This window comes from Manduca sexta, chromosome 22 (genome assembly GCF_014839805.1).
Source record: "Manduca sexta isolate Smith_Timp_Sample1 chromosome 22, JHU_Msex_v1.0, whole genome shotgun sequence".
Classification (NCBI taxonomy): Eukaryota; Metazoa; Arthropoda; class Insecta; order Lepidoptera; family Sphingidae; genus Manduca; species Manduca sexta.
The window spans coordinates 407480-428103 of NC_051136.1; the positions used below are offsets into that span (position 1 = coordinate 407480).

At 35.1% G+C, this 20624-nt stretch overlaps 1 protein-coding gene across 1 annotated transcript; it reads left to right on the forward strand.

The window, feature by feature from the left end:
* Positions 1-320: 320 nt before the first annotated feature.
* LOC115446642 (tetratricopeptide repeat protein 17) lies at positions 321-18701 on the forward strand. The gene is given in 21 exon segments (XM_037441401.1): positions 321-562; positions 1099-1119; positions 1121-1471; positions 2679-2905; positions 3116-3403; positions 4220-4329; positions 4598-4921; positions 5274-5385; positions 5531-5689; positions 5899-6024; positions 7565-7706; positions 7865-8089; positions 8387-8428; positions 8430-8565; positions 9271-9387; positions 12654-12866; positions 13058-13175; positions 13432-13651; positions 14457-14608; positions 16014-16119; positions 16570-18701. Coding segments are annotated over 21 exon segments (3447 nt in total). The 5' UTR covers positions 321-445; the 3' UTR covers positions 16711-18701.
* The last annotated feature ends 1923 nt before the right edge of the window (positions 18702-20624 follow it).

The following is a 20624-nucleotide window of genomic DNA, read 5'->3' on the forward strand; positions in this document are numbered from 1 at the left end:
CGATTTAGGCCTTCAGGGCTTTCCATTGTTATAATATTTACATACCTTATACTGTAAAAGTAGGTAATTACACGTACGAGAAAAAAGCAGTGCGCAAGATTTTGAATCTGTTTGTATTAAATTTTAAAACTTTTAGCAATAACATCCAGACATTCTAAAACATATCAGCTGTTTGATTGTTATTTGGTTTATTTTACATCGCTATAATTATAAAATTATTTTCTGAAAATTTTGTATGAATCGATATTATAATCAAACTTTAAAGCACATCACTACCTATCGTGGCGTGTGAGACAGTCACTGTCACTTTACCTGTCAATTGTCAAGTCACCAAATGTCATTAATAGTTGAACGTTTTCTGCGAGTGATTTTGTTCGGCATATTCTGGATTATTGAAAGTTCAATGAAATATTGTTTTATGAAATATGTATTTCTGATGTAGACAATGGACGCAATCAAAATGAAGTGTTTGAATATTTTATTGTTGTTAAGTTTGTGTATTACTAATGCACAGGCTTCAACACATTGGATGGTTACTGAAACTGGACTTATACAGCCAAGGGTAAGATAACAGTTTCCTGTATTATTATTTAATTATAAGATATATTTTTATACAACAGGAAATAAGTTTTACACCTTAAGTTGGTTTTTTGTAATTAGTTTTCTTTCAGGACTTTTGTATTTATGTAATATTTGCAGGTGTTCTATATTAATATTATCAAGCTTTTATGTTTAATTAGATGTAATACAAATTTAATTGTGACTTAAAGGTGTCGCGTGCTCATTTCCATTAACTTGCCTGTTATTTCATGGAACATATGTCCAAAAAACTTAAGAGTGAAGTATCCAAACTTTCTAAATGAAGGCTGACTTCACTATTATATTATTACGTGTATTGGAGACTGGTATTTAATGAAAGTAACTCAAAGGTTGGCACAATAGGAATTACTTCTAGTATTTATTTTATGTAATAAAAAACCCTGGCATAATGTCCACTTAACTTTCCTTCTGCAATAATAACTGTAACCTTAATAATTATGTACCTTATTAACAAGAGTTTTCCTCAATATTTGTAATAATTCCTGAATCCATTTCCAGATTGATTCACCATTTGAAATGGCAACGGCCTTATGACTTATTAGCGTTCCTAAACCAAGACACAAGATGGGACAACATAATTAACTTGTACCATGATCTGCAAAAAAGACAACAGAATATAGAAAAACTTTGGTCTGATCTGGAAAAAGCTGTTGATTTTTCTACAATATTGACATTGGACAAACATTGCGTAAAGGTGGGCCAGTTGACTTCCATAGATTGGTACGCATCATTTCTAGAAGACGGAAAGTCAAAGGGTATTGCCGATGAAGAGTATATGTTACATGATAATAATTATGGTGATACTGATGTGCCTGATTGCAAGAAATTGTCTTCACTGACATTTAGTATGTTTACTTTCGAGCATTTGCAGGTATTTATTTGTTTGTTGTTGTGTATGTTTTTATTCATTGAGAAATAGCTTAATTGATACAAATATAGTTGGGGCTCACTATTACAAGGTCTTATGTTAATTTAAAAAAACGCGCAATAAGCCTTAGAATTGTCACAAATTGGGACGATGTGGGTAGGTCACCTTTTAGGAGAAATAAGAACTAAATGGATGAAAAAGGTAACTGCGTGGATAGCTCAATCTAACGCAAAACGGAAAAGAGGTAGGAAAACCATAAAAAAAAAAATATGGTGGTGTGACAATCTAAAGAGGGCTGTCAGACCATTGTGAATGAGAACAGAAAGGGACAAGGAAAAATGGCGATTGCTGGAAGAAGCTCAAATGAAATTTTCAAGCGAAAATTTTAGTTGAAGTAAAAAAATAAATAAAATATGTACTCTCTATTTTTAGTGAATAAGGGCTTTTGAATTGAATTGAATAGGATAGTCAAGGACAGATTGGTATTCCAGGGAGACAGGCCAGACACATTGTTTGTGTTCTGTGTATTGAGGATTTGTATTGGGTGGGGTATAGCAGGCTGAGGTAGATCTAACTCCACATAAATGACATCCCCATAGCTAGTTACAAATTATTACATTAGGTAACATCTGGAGGAACATAAGGATAATGGTAAATTATCCTCTTTATGAAATAAAGCCCATAAATTTAATAGACAGGAGAAATGTGGTGCTAGGGGTTTCCCATGAGTTTTCTGTTAGTTATTATTCACTGGATTTTGTTTGGGGCTTTGTCTGTATGAATATTTTTTCCCACTAAAAATCCTGCTATGTAAATTTCTAGGATGAAAAGCAGCCTATGTCCTCCCTCATGGTTTAGGCTCATTTCATAGTAAATTTCATTACATTTGGTTCAATGGTTTAGCCATGAAAGCATAACAGTCAGAGTTAGTCACATTTATAATATTAGTATGAGTATTTCTGGAAAAAAATGAAATTTCCTTGTATGAACCTGGTGTTTCTTGTAGCTTAGAGTACATTACATTTTGTATGTAGGATAAAATTGTAGCTTCTTGACAAAAAAAAAAATCGGAATCTAATGAGTAATTTCATAGATTGTACTCTACATTTAAATATACTAGTTTAAGACATTATACAGGTGATTCGCCATATTGGTTTTACTTTATGGCTAATATACACTTCTGCATAATAACTTTACGGCATATAAACAGGGTATGATACGGCGAGAAAATCTCACGGCGAGTCCAGAGCTATCATTACCAGAGCAGATTGCTCCTATCATGACGGTAGATCCGTTTGGCCATTGGTTGGCTACTATATTAAGGAAAAATAGTTCATCATGGCTGCATTATAACATGGCCTCTTTATATTGGAGAGTGAGAGGGAATGCACCAAAAGCAATGGAGTGCAGCCGCAGAGCTGTGCATTATGCACCAAGGTAAAAACATCTAAATGCAATATTATTTGATAATTATAATATTATTATCCATTATTTAAGTATTGAATTTGCCTTTGATTAATGACTATGTGAAACCTGAAGTTAGGTGGACCACATGCAATATTGTAATATAGGTCATAAATTTCAAAAGAATGTTTTAATTTACAATAACAGTTTCATCATTTATTCATCATATCCTTTTTATTACAGAGAATATAAAGACGTAGCCCTTTTAAGTATGGGCTCAATACTTCATCGGAGTAAAATGCCAGAGGATGCACTGATAATCCTCACTGCCGCATTGGATCATGATGTGGGGCATCCATATAATCATTTTGCATTGGCCAATGCATATGCAATAGTTGGCGAATACAACAACTCTGTAAAACATTTTGAAGAATGTCTCAAACTCAACCCTACTTTTGAATTGGCTAAGAAGCACAAGAATGCTGTTTTGTGTCATATGTTTTTCACAGAGAAAATGAAAAATATTGAAGAGTGAGTATCATTTTGTGTATTTTATATGCTGTTATTAGGTTTATATAATTCCTTGTACAAAATATAAGTGTTAGGCCCATGTCAATGCATTAGGGTCATTATCAAAAATATACTCTACATATTGTTCACTAGGTGTAGCTCGCGGCTTCACCTGCTTGAAAATCCTTTACCCCTATATAAGGATTTCCAATATTAGCCCTGTATTATATACTGTCCCACTGTTGGGCACGGGCCTCCTCTACTACTGAGAGGGATTAGGCCTTAGTCCACCATGCTGGCCTAGTGCAGATTGGTAGACTTCACATACTCTCGATAATTCCTATAGAGAATTTCTCAGGTATGCAGGTTTCCACACGATGTTTTCTTTCACCGTTAAAGTCAGCGATAATTCACAAGGAATACGCACATAATTTTTATTTAGAAAAGTCAGGTGTGTTTCTTTGGGATTTGAACCTGCGGACATTCATCTCGGCAGTCCGTTCCACAACCAACTAGGCTACCGCCGCCTTTACCCCTATAAAAGCCCTTAAAACACTGTAGGACCTCAGTTATGTGGATAAAAAGTATCCTGTGTATTAAACCAGGACATGTGTGAGGTGTCGAACTTCACTCAATTCCGTTCAGTTGTTTATGCGTTTACTTCTAACAATCATATAAACATTCAAACACTTTTACAACTTCCGCAGTTATAATATTAGTAAGAATTAAGATAAAACTAAACTGAGATTTTGTAAGTAAATAAGAAACATATTACATAACGTGTTTTTGATTTGAGAAACCAGAGAAATTCACAAATTATATTTCTTTATATTTCAGAACTTTGAATAAATTACGTGAAGAGTTAACAGAGTTCAACAATAAAGAAGTGGATTGGCTTAAAAGTCAAGCTGCGTTTTTAAGGACTATGAAACATGCAGAAGAATTTGGTATGCTTATTTAAATTATGTACAGGGTGCCCAAATAAACATATAAACTAAATTAACATGGTACAGTATTGTAGTGAATACATCAAAGACATGATTGATGTAGTTAGAAAATATTGTTTTTCTAGCTTACGTATAATATAGTTTAACAGAACACCAGTAAATTGTTTATTTCTAAATATAACCTACTTTAGGATATTCCTTTAGTTAGAAAATAAATCTCATTCAAAATATTTTTGACAATATTGTACAATCGTAACATCCATTCCAGATTATAGAGACGTTGAAAAAAACTGTGTTAGAATGACAGAACTAACTGGTCTTAATATAAACGAACTGAAGCACCAGGGTGACAAGAGTTCACTCATCAAATACTTCTTAGACAGCCCCATGTATGATGAGAAGTGGTTCGAAGTGCGGGGCGTGGATATCATAGAGTCAGCATACAGTTTACAGAGACTCGTGAATCATATCAACAAGCAGGCACACATGGTGTCCAGTTTTGTGATACCGTCTGATCAGTTCAGAGTGCAAGACGGTAAGATAGTCCGGGATCCACAGATGATGGATTTGTCAGGAAATGCACCTGAGAAAGGTGAGTTTGTGTTATTATTGTTGGAAAATAATATGCCAGAACCGCATATAGACATCGTAATTACTGGGCATTATGCGATTGACATTGGTGGCGTAGTTGTATTGAGTGTGCGGTATGCCAGTGTGAGGTCACAGGTTCGAATCTCGGGTAGGACAAAGTGATAGTGGGTTTTTTTTACCCAGTATCAGCTCGGAGTCTGAAATTCGTTCCCAATGTGACGATAATTTGGCAAACACATGGCAAAAAGTGGGTGTTGTGATTACAACTCTGTCTACTCCTACGGGTTTTAAATTTAACTACGGATTTTAAGGTTACAATAAAAATTGCAGAGGGGCTTTGTATTGTATTTCAGGGAAACCAGTGGCCGAGTCAGCAGAAGCTAAAACAGAATCTCCTAAACTTAGCGATAAGAAAATTGTACATAAGGAAAATCACATCTCAGAATTTGACACGGGTATTATAATGTAAGTTAAGTATTTGCTATCTTTATTAAACAGATTGATGCCAAATTAAATCTTAACACCTTTAGACATAAAGATTTTTTTTTCATTTCTTGATTTTCAAAATACTTCACAAGTTGATGGTAATTTCATTATTGATTTTTTCTAGGTACCCTCCTACAATGAAGATTAACAGATACCAAAAAGACTTTGATGTAGAGACTGATTGGCCCTCAAGCCGACAATGTAAAGAATCTGCGTCTAGTTTGCCGGAAAATATTGAGGCTATATACCCAGTGTTTTTGCCCTTCGAAAATAAGGGCCTAAGGTAACTTTATTACGTTTTTGTGTCAACATCGATTAAGAATATATAATTACCACAAATATCTTATTAGAGCATACTTATACAAATCGTATTCGAGATTGTTTACGGTAAATATCGTATTCTGAAAATGAATACGATAAATGTCGTATTTAAGAATGATTACGATAAATATCGTACGACATAATTGCAACATGTTACATATCGCGTTGTAGGATAAGCTCGTTGTTGAGCGACAAGATCGGCGTGCCAGCCAGCGTCGAGTACGAACTGCCGTGGCACCCGCCCACATGTCCGAACGACAAAGACGCCGCCGCCTTCACACAGAAGAAGGGACAGAAGTATGTTATTTAAACCATTACTATTTTATGTAGCTCTTGTCATTATGTATCTATACTTCTATACTATTATATAAAGCTGAAGAGTTTGTTTGTTTGTTTGTTTGTTTGTTTGAACGCGCTAATCTCAGGAACTACCGGTCCAAACTGAAAAATTCTTTTTGCGTTGGATAGCCCTTTGTTCGTGGAGTGCTATAGGCTATATATCATCACGCTATACCCAATAGGAGCGGAGCAGTAATGGATAATCTCAGGAACTACCGGTCCAAACTGAAAAATTCTTTTTGCGTTGGATAACCCTTTGTTCGTGGAGTGCTATAGGCTATATATCATCACGCTATACCCAATAGGAGCGGAGCAGTAATGGCTAATCTCAGGAACTACCGGGCCAAAATGAAAAAATCTTTTTGCGTTGGATAGCCCTTTGTTCGTGGAGTGCTATAGGCTATATATCATCACGCTATACCCAATAGGAGTGGAGCAGTAATGGCTAATCTCAGCAACTACCGATTCGAACTGAAAAATTATTTTTGTGTTGAATAGCCCTTTGTTTGTGGAGTGCTCTAAATTATATATCATCACGCTATGGCCAATAGGAGCGGAGCAGTAATGGCTAATCTCAGGAACTACCGGTTTGAACTGAAAAAATATTATTGTGTTGGATAGCTCTTTGATCCCGGAGTGCTATAGGCTATATATCATCACGCTATGACCAATAGGAGCGGAGCAGTAATGAAACATGTTGCAAAAACGGGGAAAAATTATTAGTTTTGAGAGCTTCCGTTGCGTGCGCTGCGTAAACGGTTAAAGTTATGCAACAATGATGTATGACGGGATTGTTCCCCTTAAAAAGTTCTAAAAATATATATTATAAAACAAAGTCTCCCGCTGCATCTGTCTGCCTGAACGTGTTAAACTCAAAAACTACCCAACGTATTAAGATGAAATTTGGTATAGAAACAGTTTAAGACCCTGGGAAGAACAAAGGCTCCCGGGAAACTACTACTTTTATAACGGAAAACTTTAGCCTGAAAAACTTTATAACGCCGGCGGAGCCGCGGGCAAAAGCTAGTGTACAATATAGATAGATTGAAGACTCCAAGTGGCCCTTAGGTCCAGTAGGCCCTTGCTTTAGACTGGTTTTGCTAGTTTCGGTCGACTACCAGGTTTTTTTAATTTATTTTTTATTGGTTCCACTAAACTAGTCGATAACATAAGATACAAACTCTAAATTTAGAACGTAAAAAATTAAGAACGTAACCAGGTGCTCGACTTTCTAGAAGTGAACACTAAAGGTTTGAACCATTCTATTAGAAAATTGGACTGTTAATATTGCTGTTACATTTTCAACATCTCTATCATCCAGGGAAACTGCTCTTTTCTATACTCCTTTGAGGGTTCCAAGTATAATGCAACCACAAACTTTGTGAACAATTTATCGAATAAAACATTTCAAAATCATCAACCATTCATCTTCCAAAATCATCAATAAGTGACAGTACAACGCCAAAATCGGAATTCTTTTTTCAGTTTAATATTACAGGCCGCAGTTCGTCAGCGAAGTGGTGGCCACAAAGTACTTGAGGGAGAAACTTCTAGAATATGTGGGAGACGGCGATCCCGAGTTGGTTAGGAATATGCAGGATGCCGAGATCGGACAAAGGATATATGCTGCTATGCAGATGGTAGGTTGAAGCATTTTTCTACAGTTTTTGTTAGCGCTTTTACAGCCTACACATTAGTAAGACTTGGTCTATCTATATGTTAAATTTCATTAAAATCTGTCCAGTAATTTTGGATTTACTTCTAACAATTTCTAAACCGCATACAATTATGATTCCAGAAATTAGCACCGAAATGGTTGCTATACACGCTATCATCTCTATACTGGCGAGTTCGGAATAACAATGTGAATGCACTGCACTGTCTACTAACCGCCAGTAGGACAGTGGAAACAAAGTACCGAGACATTGTGCTGACTTCACTAGCCTCTGTCTACTTGGAGATGGGATACTTTGATGAAGCTCTCACAGCAGCGGAAGAGTCTTTCAGACTGAGTTTGTATGAGGTGAGATGGTTTGTTATACTAGTAAAGGAGCAAATCGCTTACCTGCTGGTGAATGCTACAATTGTCCATAAATGAAATGCCAACCAAGTCACTGTGTATTACATTTAATATCATCGAAAACACTCGAATTTGAAGCCCCATAATGGCGAATATTTATTAAGTATTTATTTACTAGGTTTATTAACGGCGTGACTGTTTTTAAAATTGCACCTGCTTTTGATACCTTTCCATAAGCAGAGTTGACAGATGATATCCCCGCATGCTTGTGCCTATATTCACGCTATTATTGCCCCGCAGCCAGCCACCAACTTCGTGTTGGCGGAGCTGAACATGGTGAAGAAAGCACCGCAACACGCACCTGCTGCACCTGAAGCAGGTGGTGAGGGTGGAGCCGCGCTACCTCGGCGGGCTGGCGCGCGGCCTGCTGCTGGGCTGGGCCTGCATCCTCAAGCAGGTCGACGTGCTGCACGAACTAGGTACGTATCAGTTCAATTCTAGGTACATGTCAATTATTACTAGGCACGTATCAATTCAATTCAGTCAGCCTGTCTCCACTGCTGAGCGTAGGCCTCCCTAAGTGAGCGCCAACCATCCCGGTCTTGAGCAGTCCGCATCCATCCATTACCTACCGCCTTTTTCATATACATTACCATGACATATCAACCCTATATTATTTATGGCCCTATTGCAGGCCACAGACCTCTACTATTGATAGGGTTTAGGGTTTATTTACCATACTGATCAAACGTGACGTGTCACTAGGTCAGATTTAGCACATTTTTAAGGAGGGTGTGCGGCGAGAGGTGACCACGTGTGTCAGCTGATTATTATTACATTGCGTTTTCTATGAAATAAGATTTTTTTTAATATGATATATAAAAAATATTAATTAAATACAATCATCAATCAAGATTTTTTTATCGCGTTAAGAATTATCAACACTCTTCTCCACTTATCTCCTGTCTTCTCTTATAATTTTAACATGCAACAGATTTAAGTCGAGGTTCAACTTGGTTATGTGGTGTTTAACCACTCCAGCATTAAAAAGCAGAAACTGTGAAAATTTCAAATTACTACACTCGAAGCCTGATGCCACTGAAGTGCCCTTATAACTCATCACCACCTACGCTTTCCTTACGGGCTAATTGCTCATTTGTCTATAAAAATATAACATTTTCCAGAGTACAGCGAGGGCGATATTTGTACGCAAATGGAGCCGGGCATAAGCATGGTGTGTGAAAAGGACGGCAGCAATTGTCACGTGGCGAATATACACTGTTTTAGTAACCACGAACGGGGTAAGTGTTTTATATGTCGATCTAGTTGTAATATTGTCACTAATATTTGATAAACTAACCTATAGATATCGCACCGGTACGTCTTTGTGCAATTTAACTATCATATTTGGGGAAGGAAAAATTGATGTAAACACAATATAGACTATGTTGCAAAACTTCTAGTCCTCTCTTAAGTTGCAACGATTGCGTCAAGCGTATGTAGCGTAGGATTAGGACAATAATAGTCTTGTAATAATTTCGCAAAGTTATGCTTAGTTAAAACACAAATTTACTCGAACAGCTGTAAGTCAAAACCCGCCATCTTGACTCTTAATTAGATTTAAACTTGGAACTGGTGATGTTTTTGACAGCTATTTAAGCAATTCTTAACCACCTCTTAACGCTAAAAGAAGTTTATAAGTCAGACTAAGTGCACATGCGTGGCTACTTTTGAGGCAAACTTCAGAGTGACCTGGGAATTAGGCGGCGATTTTGCCACATTTTAATGTTACAATCTCAATTATACTCTGGACACTTATAGAGGTATAATGATTTCTTATGTTTACGCGAATGTTAGACATAAAAATAAAACAATTTTATAATTCGTGAAATAGTTTAATTAAAATTACAGAGGTAGTTGACATTTTTACTTTCGATAAATATGATATAGTTTACATGTTGCTTGTTCAAATTCAGTTACACTAACGCATGATATATTCCAAGATACTGAATTGTGTTATAAAGTGCTTAGATAACACCTTGAAAGCCTACACGATATGAGCGGTATTTGCTGACGTTGTTGGAAACGAAGTCTGAGTGGGTTTGCGAAATTATTACCATCAAACCTTAACGTGTTGCTCTCCTGCTAAGGGTAAATAAAAAACTATGTTGCTAAACTGTCTCATGTGTTAGTCTCTCGACCAATCACAATCAAACGACATAGACTTTCTAAAAAAAAAAACAAAACAAATACATATCACGCATTTATTCCCGAAGGGGGTACGCAGAGAGCGCAACTAGGGCACCCACTTTTCGCCAAGTGTGTTCAGTCCCATGATGTGATAGGGGGCGAGCCTATCGCCATATCGGCCACAAATTATAAGCTGGACTGATATAGACCAAAAAAGCCCAAATATCACTTTGCCCGACCCGGGATTCGAACCCAGGACCTCGGAATGCTGCCGATCACGCATGCTGTACAACTACGCCACCGAGGCAGTCTGGACTTTTTTGTTTTGTATTGTGTGACCTTGTATGAGGGTTATGTAGTCTTGCTTTTGCGTTGTCCCTAAAATTTTGCATAAATACCCAAAGAATTATTGGTGGTAATTTTCGGTAGCCTAAACGACAGCAAACGTCACCTTCAAGTGACGTTTGCTGTCGTTGTACGTAAAAAAATAAGTCAAGTTGTACGCAAAAAAATATAAGGAAGCTCTACCATTGTATCAGTGAGTAAGTAGGTATGTTTACACAAATCAATTATAATTTTTTATAGTTTTTTGCCATTAATTTAGTATTGTATTTTTTGTTTTTGAAAGGCAGTTAAGGTAACATGCACATATTATGTACGTGATAGAATTAAAACACTGCTAATTTACAAATGAATGTAGTTGCTTTCAATATTATTTGTTTTAATTGACTAATTCATTAATAAATATTTATATATTTTTGTGTATACATAATGCAATCAAATCTTTCTAAACAATGGTAAGAATTAATGGAACAACTATATTAGTAGTGAGAGTTACATAATTATCGATACATTAATCATTCGAAACTTTTAAAATCGATTATTATGATTTTATTTTTATAATACTTAAAACTTTACAAATAAAGGTAATATATTTATTTATCACATTATACATTTCAATTAAAAAAAATCTATATGTAGAGTAATTATTCGAGAGTTCCCTCATTTATTGCATTCGTACTTTATCGATAAACTGCTGTTAAATTGTTTTCAGCTACCCACAAAATATCCATAACTGTTGTTCCGGAAGGGATGGTGAAAAATAATATACAATAAAGACGAGTTGAAATTTCAGCTTTATTTGCTCAAAGAATATATCAAATACATTATAAGTATAATATAAATGTTGTCCAACAAAATTTATGTTTAATAAGCACATATCAAAATGCAATACCTACAAGCATTGTATAAAATACGAGGTTTAGAAAAACGAAAACGAATGTTATTTTAATTTTATTCTGTTAAAGTGAATTGATTATATTATTGTTTTAATTTATTTATACAGTTTTATTATATCAAACCCTATAATTTTCCTACCCTCAGTCCCCATATTTTTGGTACATACTCAGCACAATATCAATTTTTAGTATGCTGTTGGGTGTAGATTATGATTTTTAATGGTCAACTGCTTGTTTGAGGTCAATGGCGTGGTGGGAAATTTTTTGGTGAATCTTTAATCTTCATAATTACGTAACTGTTGTCGAGCCTAGGAGTCGAACCCAAGACCTCTTAGCTATGAAAGCCTTTATGCTACTAATAGTTCATGTAATAGTTCATGTGAGAGATTTAAATTAAGTTTTATAAAACTTAGAGATGTTAACTAAAAAAATAATCGAATGATAATAACTTACACTAATACCCGTAGTCACAAACAACACTTTGAGGAAGCACAGAGCGCCCTAAAACATCGTGTCGGTAATTTCACTGTTTTTTCTGGCATTGTTCAATTTTGTTTATATAAAGGCCAACTGAAGACAAATTGTATTTTAATATTAACCAATCAAAGCGCCTCTTTACCAAGGCACTGCGAAGGCTGTCATGACAGCATTGAGGAACCGGCCCATTATCAAAGCATTTCTCTGTACTCAGCCAAGAAACGTTTGTGAATGCGGGTCTGATACTTGTGATTTTTTTTTCTATTATTGCCTATAATGGTTTGCTAAAAAAGGGTAAGCTTGACGGTTAAAGTTATGATATGTTAGACATAAAAATAAGACAACTTTAAAAACCGAATCCGAAAATAATTGATAGGTAAAAAATGTTTATAATAAGCAAATGTAATGTGGATGCTACAAGGACGATTTTTATATTGTTTATGAAGTGACTTGTTGCGAGTACCTTGCACTTGCCTACCTCTTAATCGATAGTTAAGTAAGTATATATTAAAAATATACAATACCTTGCCGTTTTGGTTAATATCTATGGGTTAGTTTATCAGTTATAAATATTGTAATACAACAGCTGAAGTTTTCTTTTTGACAAATTCTGTTAGTTTTATTTCATATTCAATCAAGATTAATATTTTGTTTTTCCATAGAAAGCAGCAGTGGAATAGTCCGAATGCTAGAGCTAAAAGACGATAATATACAGGGTGTGGCCATAGATGATATAGACGGGGCGATATTCGACCCTATCATAAGCAATATGCCGGTCGAAAGGACGGACAAACAGGCGCATCAGAAAAACTATGATGCCATGTTGAAAATCATTGATAAAGCTGTGAAAGCATGCGGTGCCAGAGGCTGCTATAGTAAGTATACTGGAAGATATTATTGCGAAGAGTTTTCAATTTTTTGAATGAAAAGATAAAGGTAAACAGATCATAAAGCCACGGCTTTCTAGAATTTTTGTTCAATATTTTTTTATAAAGTATTCAATAGGTTTTGTTGTTACTTAGATGGTAATCAAACAAGGTATTAAAGACTTTTTTTTGCTTTTTAGACGTCCAAGCTGAGGACTTCACGCTAAAGGAAGAAGAATGCTCACATCAAAAACTACAACTCAGTTATTGGTTACATATTATTAGCTTTAGGCAACTATTCAGCGATACGGAATTAAGGTGACACATGTGTTTGAGTTAATTAATTTTTTATGTCATTATGGAATGGGCAAATGTGACTGGAATATCAATAAAGTTATACAGGGTGTGTGATTTATGTTACTTAATATGTGCCTATGAAATATAACGCATATAATTGGCATTCACATGTTCTAAAATATATATATATATATGTAATCATACATTTTAGAAAAAAAGGTATACAATTAATAAAACTTTAATTACAAACACATATTATTTGTTACACAACTTTTAGCTTCCCAAACGAGATAACAGCGATGACTCCCTCTAACAAGAAAGTGCCTGAATGTCGCATGCCGTCGGACGCGATGGACGACTTCTTCCTGGAACGCGTTTCCAAAGTGGACGGCGAGGGTTGGGAGCCGATCCTCAGCCTGATGCACCAGTTTGCAGAGATGTTCAACTTCTACGACTATATCACATTGGGAGCCAAGATCGCCAAGTTCATCGACACTGTAAGTATTGTGAATATTTTAGATTATATTATCATCGCTGTTATATTAAAATGTGTGCTGGTATCTGTGAGGTTTGGTGATTCTCTGGGAACATTAAAGTTAGTGTTGACGTGGTAGATGACTTTTTTTGGAATGTGTTGTTAAATTGAATGCAACGGGTTGGCAGAGACACCATCCTTGTAATCATTGTAAAATCCTATTGTATCATATCACATAATTTTAAGTTTTTTTCACTGAATTTTATAATAGTCCAGAAAGATAAATAACAGTGGAAGGATGAATTAATGACTTTTCAAAATTTTCACCAATATGAAATTTTTATTTTATCTTTTTTTTAATATATAACAATGAACGTAGGAGCGTATAAAATAGTAAATAGAACATAGGATATAATATAATAATATATAGTAGTAAATAGTGTTGAGGTTTGCATAGACAAATACAAAGCCTTTTTAATAATGTAATGTAAACTGGCCGCGTACTGTTATCTTTTTGAATTATTGTATTTGGAATAAAATAACAATGTACTGTTACTAAGCAGTGTGCGCAAGTCTAATACGATTGTCTAACGTGTTAACTCTATTAAAAATATAAGTTCCTATTCGACGGAAAACCTTGTTTATTTTCCACACTTACTCTGCAAGGGCCACTCAATGCCCAAAAAATAGAACATAGGAGCGTATAATAGTGATATAATATATAATAGTGAATAGAACATAGGATAATAGTGATATATAATAGTAAATAAAACACAGTAGCGTGTAATAGTGAGCTAGCGGTGTATAATGTAGTGTATGTGTTGCAGAAGGGCCGGGCGGGGCCGGCGGCGGCGTGGGGCGCGTGGTGGTGCGGCGCGGGCGGGCGCGGCGCGTGCGCGCGGCGCTGCGCGGCGGCCGCGCTGCCCGCCACGCACCGCCGCCACCACGCGCTCTCCGCGCTCGCCGCGCTGCTGCACATGTCAGTACTGTTACATCCCTTCAATGTACACATATCTATACTATTATATATAAATGAAGAGTTTGTTTGTTTGTTTGAACGCGCTAATCTCAGGAACTACCGGGCCAAACTGAAAAATTCTTTTTGCGTTGGATAGCCCTTTGTTTGTGGAGTGCTATAGGCTATATATCATCACGCTATATTCAATAGGAGCGGAGCAGTAATGAAACATGTTGCAAAAACGAGGAAAATTATGAGTTTTGAGAGTTTCCGTTGCCTGCGTTGCGCAAACGGTTAAAGTTATGCAACAATGATGTATGACGGGATTGTTTCACCTAAAAAATTCTAAAAAATATATTATAAAGCAAAGTCCCCCGCTGCATCTGTCTGCCTGAACGTGTTAAACTCAAAAACTACCCAACGTATTAAGATGAAATTTAGTATAAAGACAGTTTGAGACCCTGGGAAGAACATAGGCTCCCGGGAAACTGCTACTTTTATAACGGAAAACTTTAGTCTGAAAAACTTTATAACGCGGGCGGAGCCGCGGGCAAAAGCTAGTCTGATGATATAAACAAGACATTCTGTCAAGTCAGTGCAATTATTCCAATATAAAGCCCGAACACGGGCCGAGTAGTCAGTCTGTCTCTATCCATTGTCCAGTCGTCACGCTGCCATTTTTTTAAAGGAATAATCGTGTTTTCTTTTTTTAAAAACCCTGTCGCCCTGTGTCGCGCAACAGTACGCACGCACACGCACACTGAACAATAATATATTATATCACGCCCACATTCCCGATGGGGTTGGCAGAGACACATCACGCCTGAATCACTGAAGTGATAGGCAGAGGTGCAACTATGGCATCCACTTTTCGCCACGTGTGTTTCGAACTATTATGGGATAGGAAGCGAGCCCCTTGTCATTACGAGCACAAATTGTATACTAGGCTGTCACTGAGCAGCAAAATCCAATCTAAATTTATTGGGTCCGGGATTCGAAACCGGGACCTCAAACCTAAGTCGTAACGCGTATGTAATACGACTACGCCACCGTAGCAGTTAGTCAGACTACCATATAAAATTCACTTTACAATCAAACCAGGTACAGTCAGCAACAAAAGTATCTGAACAATTAAAAATTGATATACACTTCTACAGATTAACTACAATTGCAATATTCTTTTAATTTTTATGAACAAAAAACGATTGTTGTTATGGCGACAAAAGTACAGACGATTTAAAATTTTGAATGTAAAAGCACAATAGAGAGTAGAAATATAATTCAATATCTTGTCGACAATAATAAACAAAAAATCTTATTTATTCAATTTCGATATAAATTCAATGCCACTTCTCTATACTTATATTCGAATATTATATTTAGTATATGTATACCTTATTTGTTTAAGTAAGTTGTATAATTGCAGGCAATCGAAACACCACGATGGTAGAGATATGGCCTATCTCTCATTTTATGCGTCGCCCAAAAGTAAAGTGGAAGCGTTTTTAGTGGCCGTTTCGCATACTTATTTGGTAAGTTTCTAATATCTGAACGACTAATTATGCATTTTTGTTGTTAGAAAATAATACACGGTACAGTAAAACGGTTATAACAACATTGAATTGACCACCAAAATTGGTCACTATATCCGATAGTCCTAAATTATATTCTTTTTTAACACATTTAAATTTTAGACCTTGCCGTTAATTTGTTATAATCGATACGTCGCTATAACCGATGTCGGTATAACCGGTTTTACTGTACTTAAAACACATCACATCTTCATCCCATTCATGACAAAATCTAGCTTCTAAGTTTACTAATATATAGTAACTCTAATCAGTTATATACGTGTTAGTATTTAAAAATGAGGCAATATATTCTATGTTTACTGTACTTTTACTTACCTTTTACTCTAAAAAGTCTGTCTGTTCTCTGTCTCTACATAGCATAAGCTTATCTTATATATTTTTTAATAACAGGGGGATTATGAAAAAGCAGTGTGGATGTACCGTTACGCGCTAACATTTGACGAGAAGTTCTTGCCGGCTAAGGCGTGTCTACACGCGACAATATGCCTCATGCTGTTTGAAGACCAAACCGGGAACCACTCGAGAGACTAACGGACCCATCAAAGTAACAACGGAACCTACCGCAGTAACAACGGCCATGATGAACGCCATACACGGGATATATTTAAAATATAAAAGAGTCAGTAAAGCAGTTGCGTACCGGCGTTAAATAATTACATCAGTTTCAGTAAAATTATCAGAAACATAAATCAGTCGGTTAAACGGGCGAAATTAAAATCGATTTTGTATGATATCGATTGTGGAAATGGAATAACCAGAATAAAGTAACTTTTATTTTGTTTGGTTTAGTTTATGGATTGATCTGAAGGTTATTTGAGATTATTTAATTATTTTGTACTTAAGTGTAATTAGGGCTGCCATCACGTGCATTACTGACGCCGGATAAACACGGCAAAAATCCCGGGTTTTGAAGCTTGCAGGAGTTGCAGCAAGTCGTATGTGTATACAATTATTGAAATGATGCCGTTAGTGTAAACAGATCTGGAAGTTTTTGCGTGAATTATTTTTACAAGAACTTGCTAGTCCAAACATCTCAGAAATGTGCGCAAATATCAATTGGTTTTTTAACAGTTGTGGAGTTATTACTAATAATGGAAATTCATGTGTTTATAAGCAGGCAATTAACGTTTCGTGAGTTAGATGTATAAATAAGACACTTGGTAAGGTCGTGACTGCTAGAGTTCCTGTGCTATTAAACCTATTAAAACAATGATTAAACCTTTTAAATTAACAGAAAAAAATGCGTTTCTATGCTGTTCATAGATTATAGTTAACGGGCCCTAGCCAAAATGCCTTGCTACAATCGTTTAATCTAATAAAAAAAATGGAATGATATATCGATAAGCCTGTCGCTAGAACGTCATTCTCGTACACAACGTTAGCTTTAACAATTGTAGAAAGGTATTTGGGCTACGGCCCCAGTTCAGTCAGTTTCAATTGTCACTATCTTCAGACTGCCCGTGTATGGCGATACTTAATGCTAATCACGATTTCAATATAAATAACTGCAGTATACATATGTACCGTCCTTAATATTCCAGTTATCGTGTGCTTCTTTACACAAACGTTCGGTTGTAGTGATTATATTGTCATTTTGTTTCCGTAGAATATATAACTCGAATATACCGAATATATCTGTCGGCTGTAAAAAAAAATACACACGTTAATGTGGTTTTATATGGGAGTTAATGGCTTATTCACACAGTCTTCTGGGGTTCCATTGTGCTGTGGTTTTTTTTATGGCGAGCATCGATTTATTTCAACGAAATTAATATTGTTGGTATAAAAACTCGTTTATGCAGTTTATATTTTTTTATATAACTAACAGTGCACGGTTCCGTCACTGCCCTGCCACTGTTCTTGAGTGTGAATAGACATTGATGATTTTATATCGAACTAGTGTTTGATAGTTTGGCTTCCATTTTTTTATTTTTATGACAGTTTTGTTCTTTATACTTTTTTTTAGATCGAACCATAGACAAATTATGTTATGGGATCTGGTGTACGTTGATATTTGATTTTAATTGGCGGTATAAAAGACTACAATCGTAAAAAAACAGCTCATTTAATTATAATATATTTTTGAATTAATCGTTTCATAAGAAAATGTGTTACTATCAATCATTCCTATATAAATAAATATATTTTACCTACCTCCGACTATTAGCATTTTGTAAAATGAACCTTATATTGTATTGTTATGTTTGCAGGACCATTTCCTATAAAACTTCACATAACTATACACACTTTCCTTATATATGACATTTTACGCCGAAATACAGTTCTTAATAATAATTAAGAATACCGTATGTTTAAATAGTAAAATACTGTTTATGGAATATAAAACAAATTTATGCGATCAAAATGGATTTGACGTGGAGCAACAACTTATTGTAAGGATGCATTGCCTAGAAAAGGTAATGGCATTCGCTCTTCTTTATAATATTTATTACTACTATGTACATTTAGACTTTTAAGACTGATCGAAATGTTTTTAAAGAAATAAATGTTACAACAACGGCCATTTTGTTTTTGTGTAAACCTCTTCAATGTAAAGCTAACTTAAAACTTAAGACTATAAAGATATACTTATTGGTTGAACAATTGTCTTTTTATCACTGACTACAATTATAATCAATCATGTGTAAAATTGACCAATCATAATAAAGTATTTTTTGACGCTTATAACATGACTTATTTTGATTGGTTACTTCTCGGAATCGATTCGAACTTCGAATAAGATAAGAGTAGTTGTAAAACGGCCATTAGTCGGTTTACATGACCTGAAGAACGGACATTTTCGCTTGTGAGTATGTGAGATGACCGTGGTACATAAGGCAGCGCTTTTGTAGTGGTCACTGTAATTGCTATGTCTCGATTCAATTCGAGATAAATTAAGCATAATTTTTTTGTTTATTTTTACCTAATTCTACTTACTGATACAATTTTCTTTGATTATTTCACTTTTTTTTATTTCCCAGTGTTATTTATCGGCGTTTCATGCGGAAGTTATGCAGAATATTGTTAAATACCGCGTTATTGTATATAGTTCCCTTTTAGGGCCTGCAACGTCCCTAGATCATGGTCTTTCATTGATTGCCCATGTGCAACTGTATTTCTTTTTTTATTATTTTATTGCTTACAACACTAAAAATGTTGCCAGTCATATAATGCTTACATAAGCAGTTATTTTTTTTCGCCTGTCGCGCGAGTTTTTATGAATATAATCTTTGGATACAAGAGAAAGAATAATATTATCTGTATTGGAAGATCGGAAAAATAAGAATTAATTGAAATATAAATAAAGAATAAATCCAACAATATTTTTATAAGTACATTTATGTTGTTAGGTAAGTACATATTAGTATTTTTAATAATTTGTTAGCAGTTATACATAGTATTATGATGCCAACGACCGACACAAGATATTAATGAATACATTGTTTGGAAGATGGTGTCTTTATTACCTTACAAAAAGTATTCATAAAACAAAAACTCAATTAAATGAAACATTATAAATGTTAGTGGAACTTCTTAAATTTACAAATAATGTTCCTTCTAGAAAGTTAGTATTCTGGATATTCTACAATTAAAAATCTATGTTTTATTACTGAGACTAATATTTTGCTGTGTCCTTCGTTGGCTAAGTATGAGATCTGTAAAGTCTAAGTGCAGCCATTATAAATAGAAACTTCTTTTTCTCACAATTATTTTAAAAAAACAATAACATTGACATTAAAAAAAAATTGGAACTAATGTCTATTCAACATAGTCGCGGAAATAGTTGACTGATTTAAGTTCAAAATAATTTGAATTCGACGTTTACAGACCTCAGTAAACTTGTACACTTGTACATATTCCATACTGAAACTCACCAGCGCCGATGGTTGACATAGCTATTAAAGTCCAGATAAATGATGAGCTGATTCAATTTTGATGTCTTCACCGGCGATTATGAAGCACCCATAAGAACTATTGGAACACGCACAAGAGTATACTCAATTTACTATTCCTGTGCAGTGACCAATAGTTATTTTGGGCTTCGTCATTCCCCCGTCTTCTTCTGCTATATTCTTTTGAATTTGACTGAAAGTAATGTTAGTTTCACACGGCATTTATATATAATAAATTTGCAAAGCATAAGGAATTTAATTTTATTGTTGCGCTAAAAGAGGAAGGGAAATTAATGTTTGCGAGAAAAAGTACGAAGAGAAACATGCGAAGCCCGTGCAGTCTATTCAAATATTCTAAATAAAAATGTATGGCGTTGTTTGAAAAAAAAAATCGATTTCAATGTATATAAGAAAGCACGCACAATTAATAAAGCATGCAACAATTAAAAAGCTTTTGCTAGATAACTATCTACGTTCGATACTAAACAATTTAAAAGCACGAATATATATTTCACGATAGTAGAGAACCTAACTTGCTCTTCACCAGAAAAC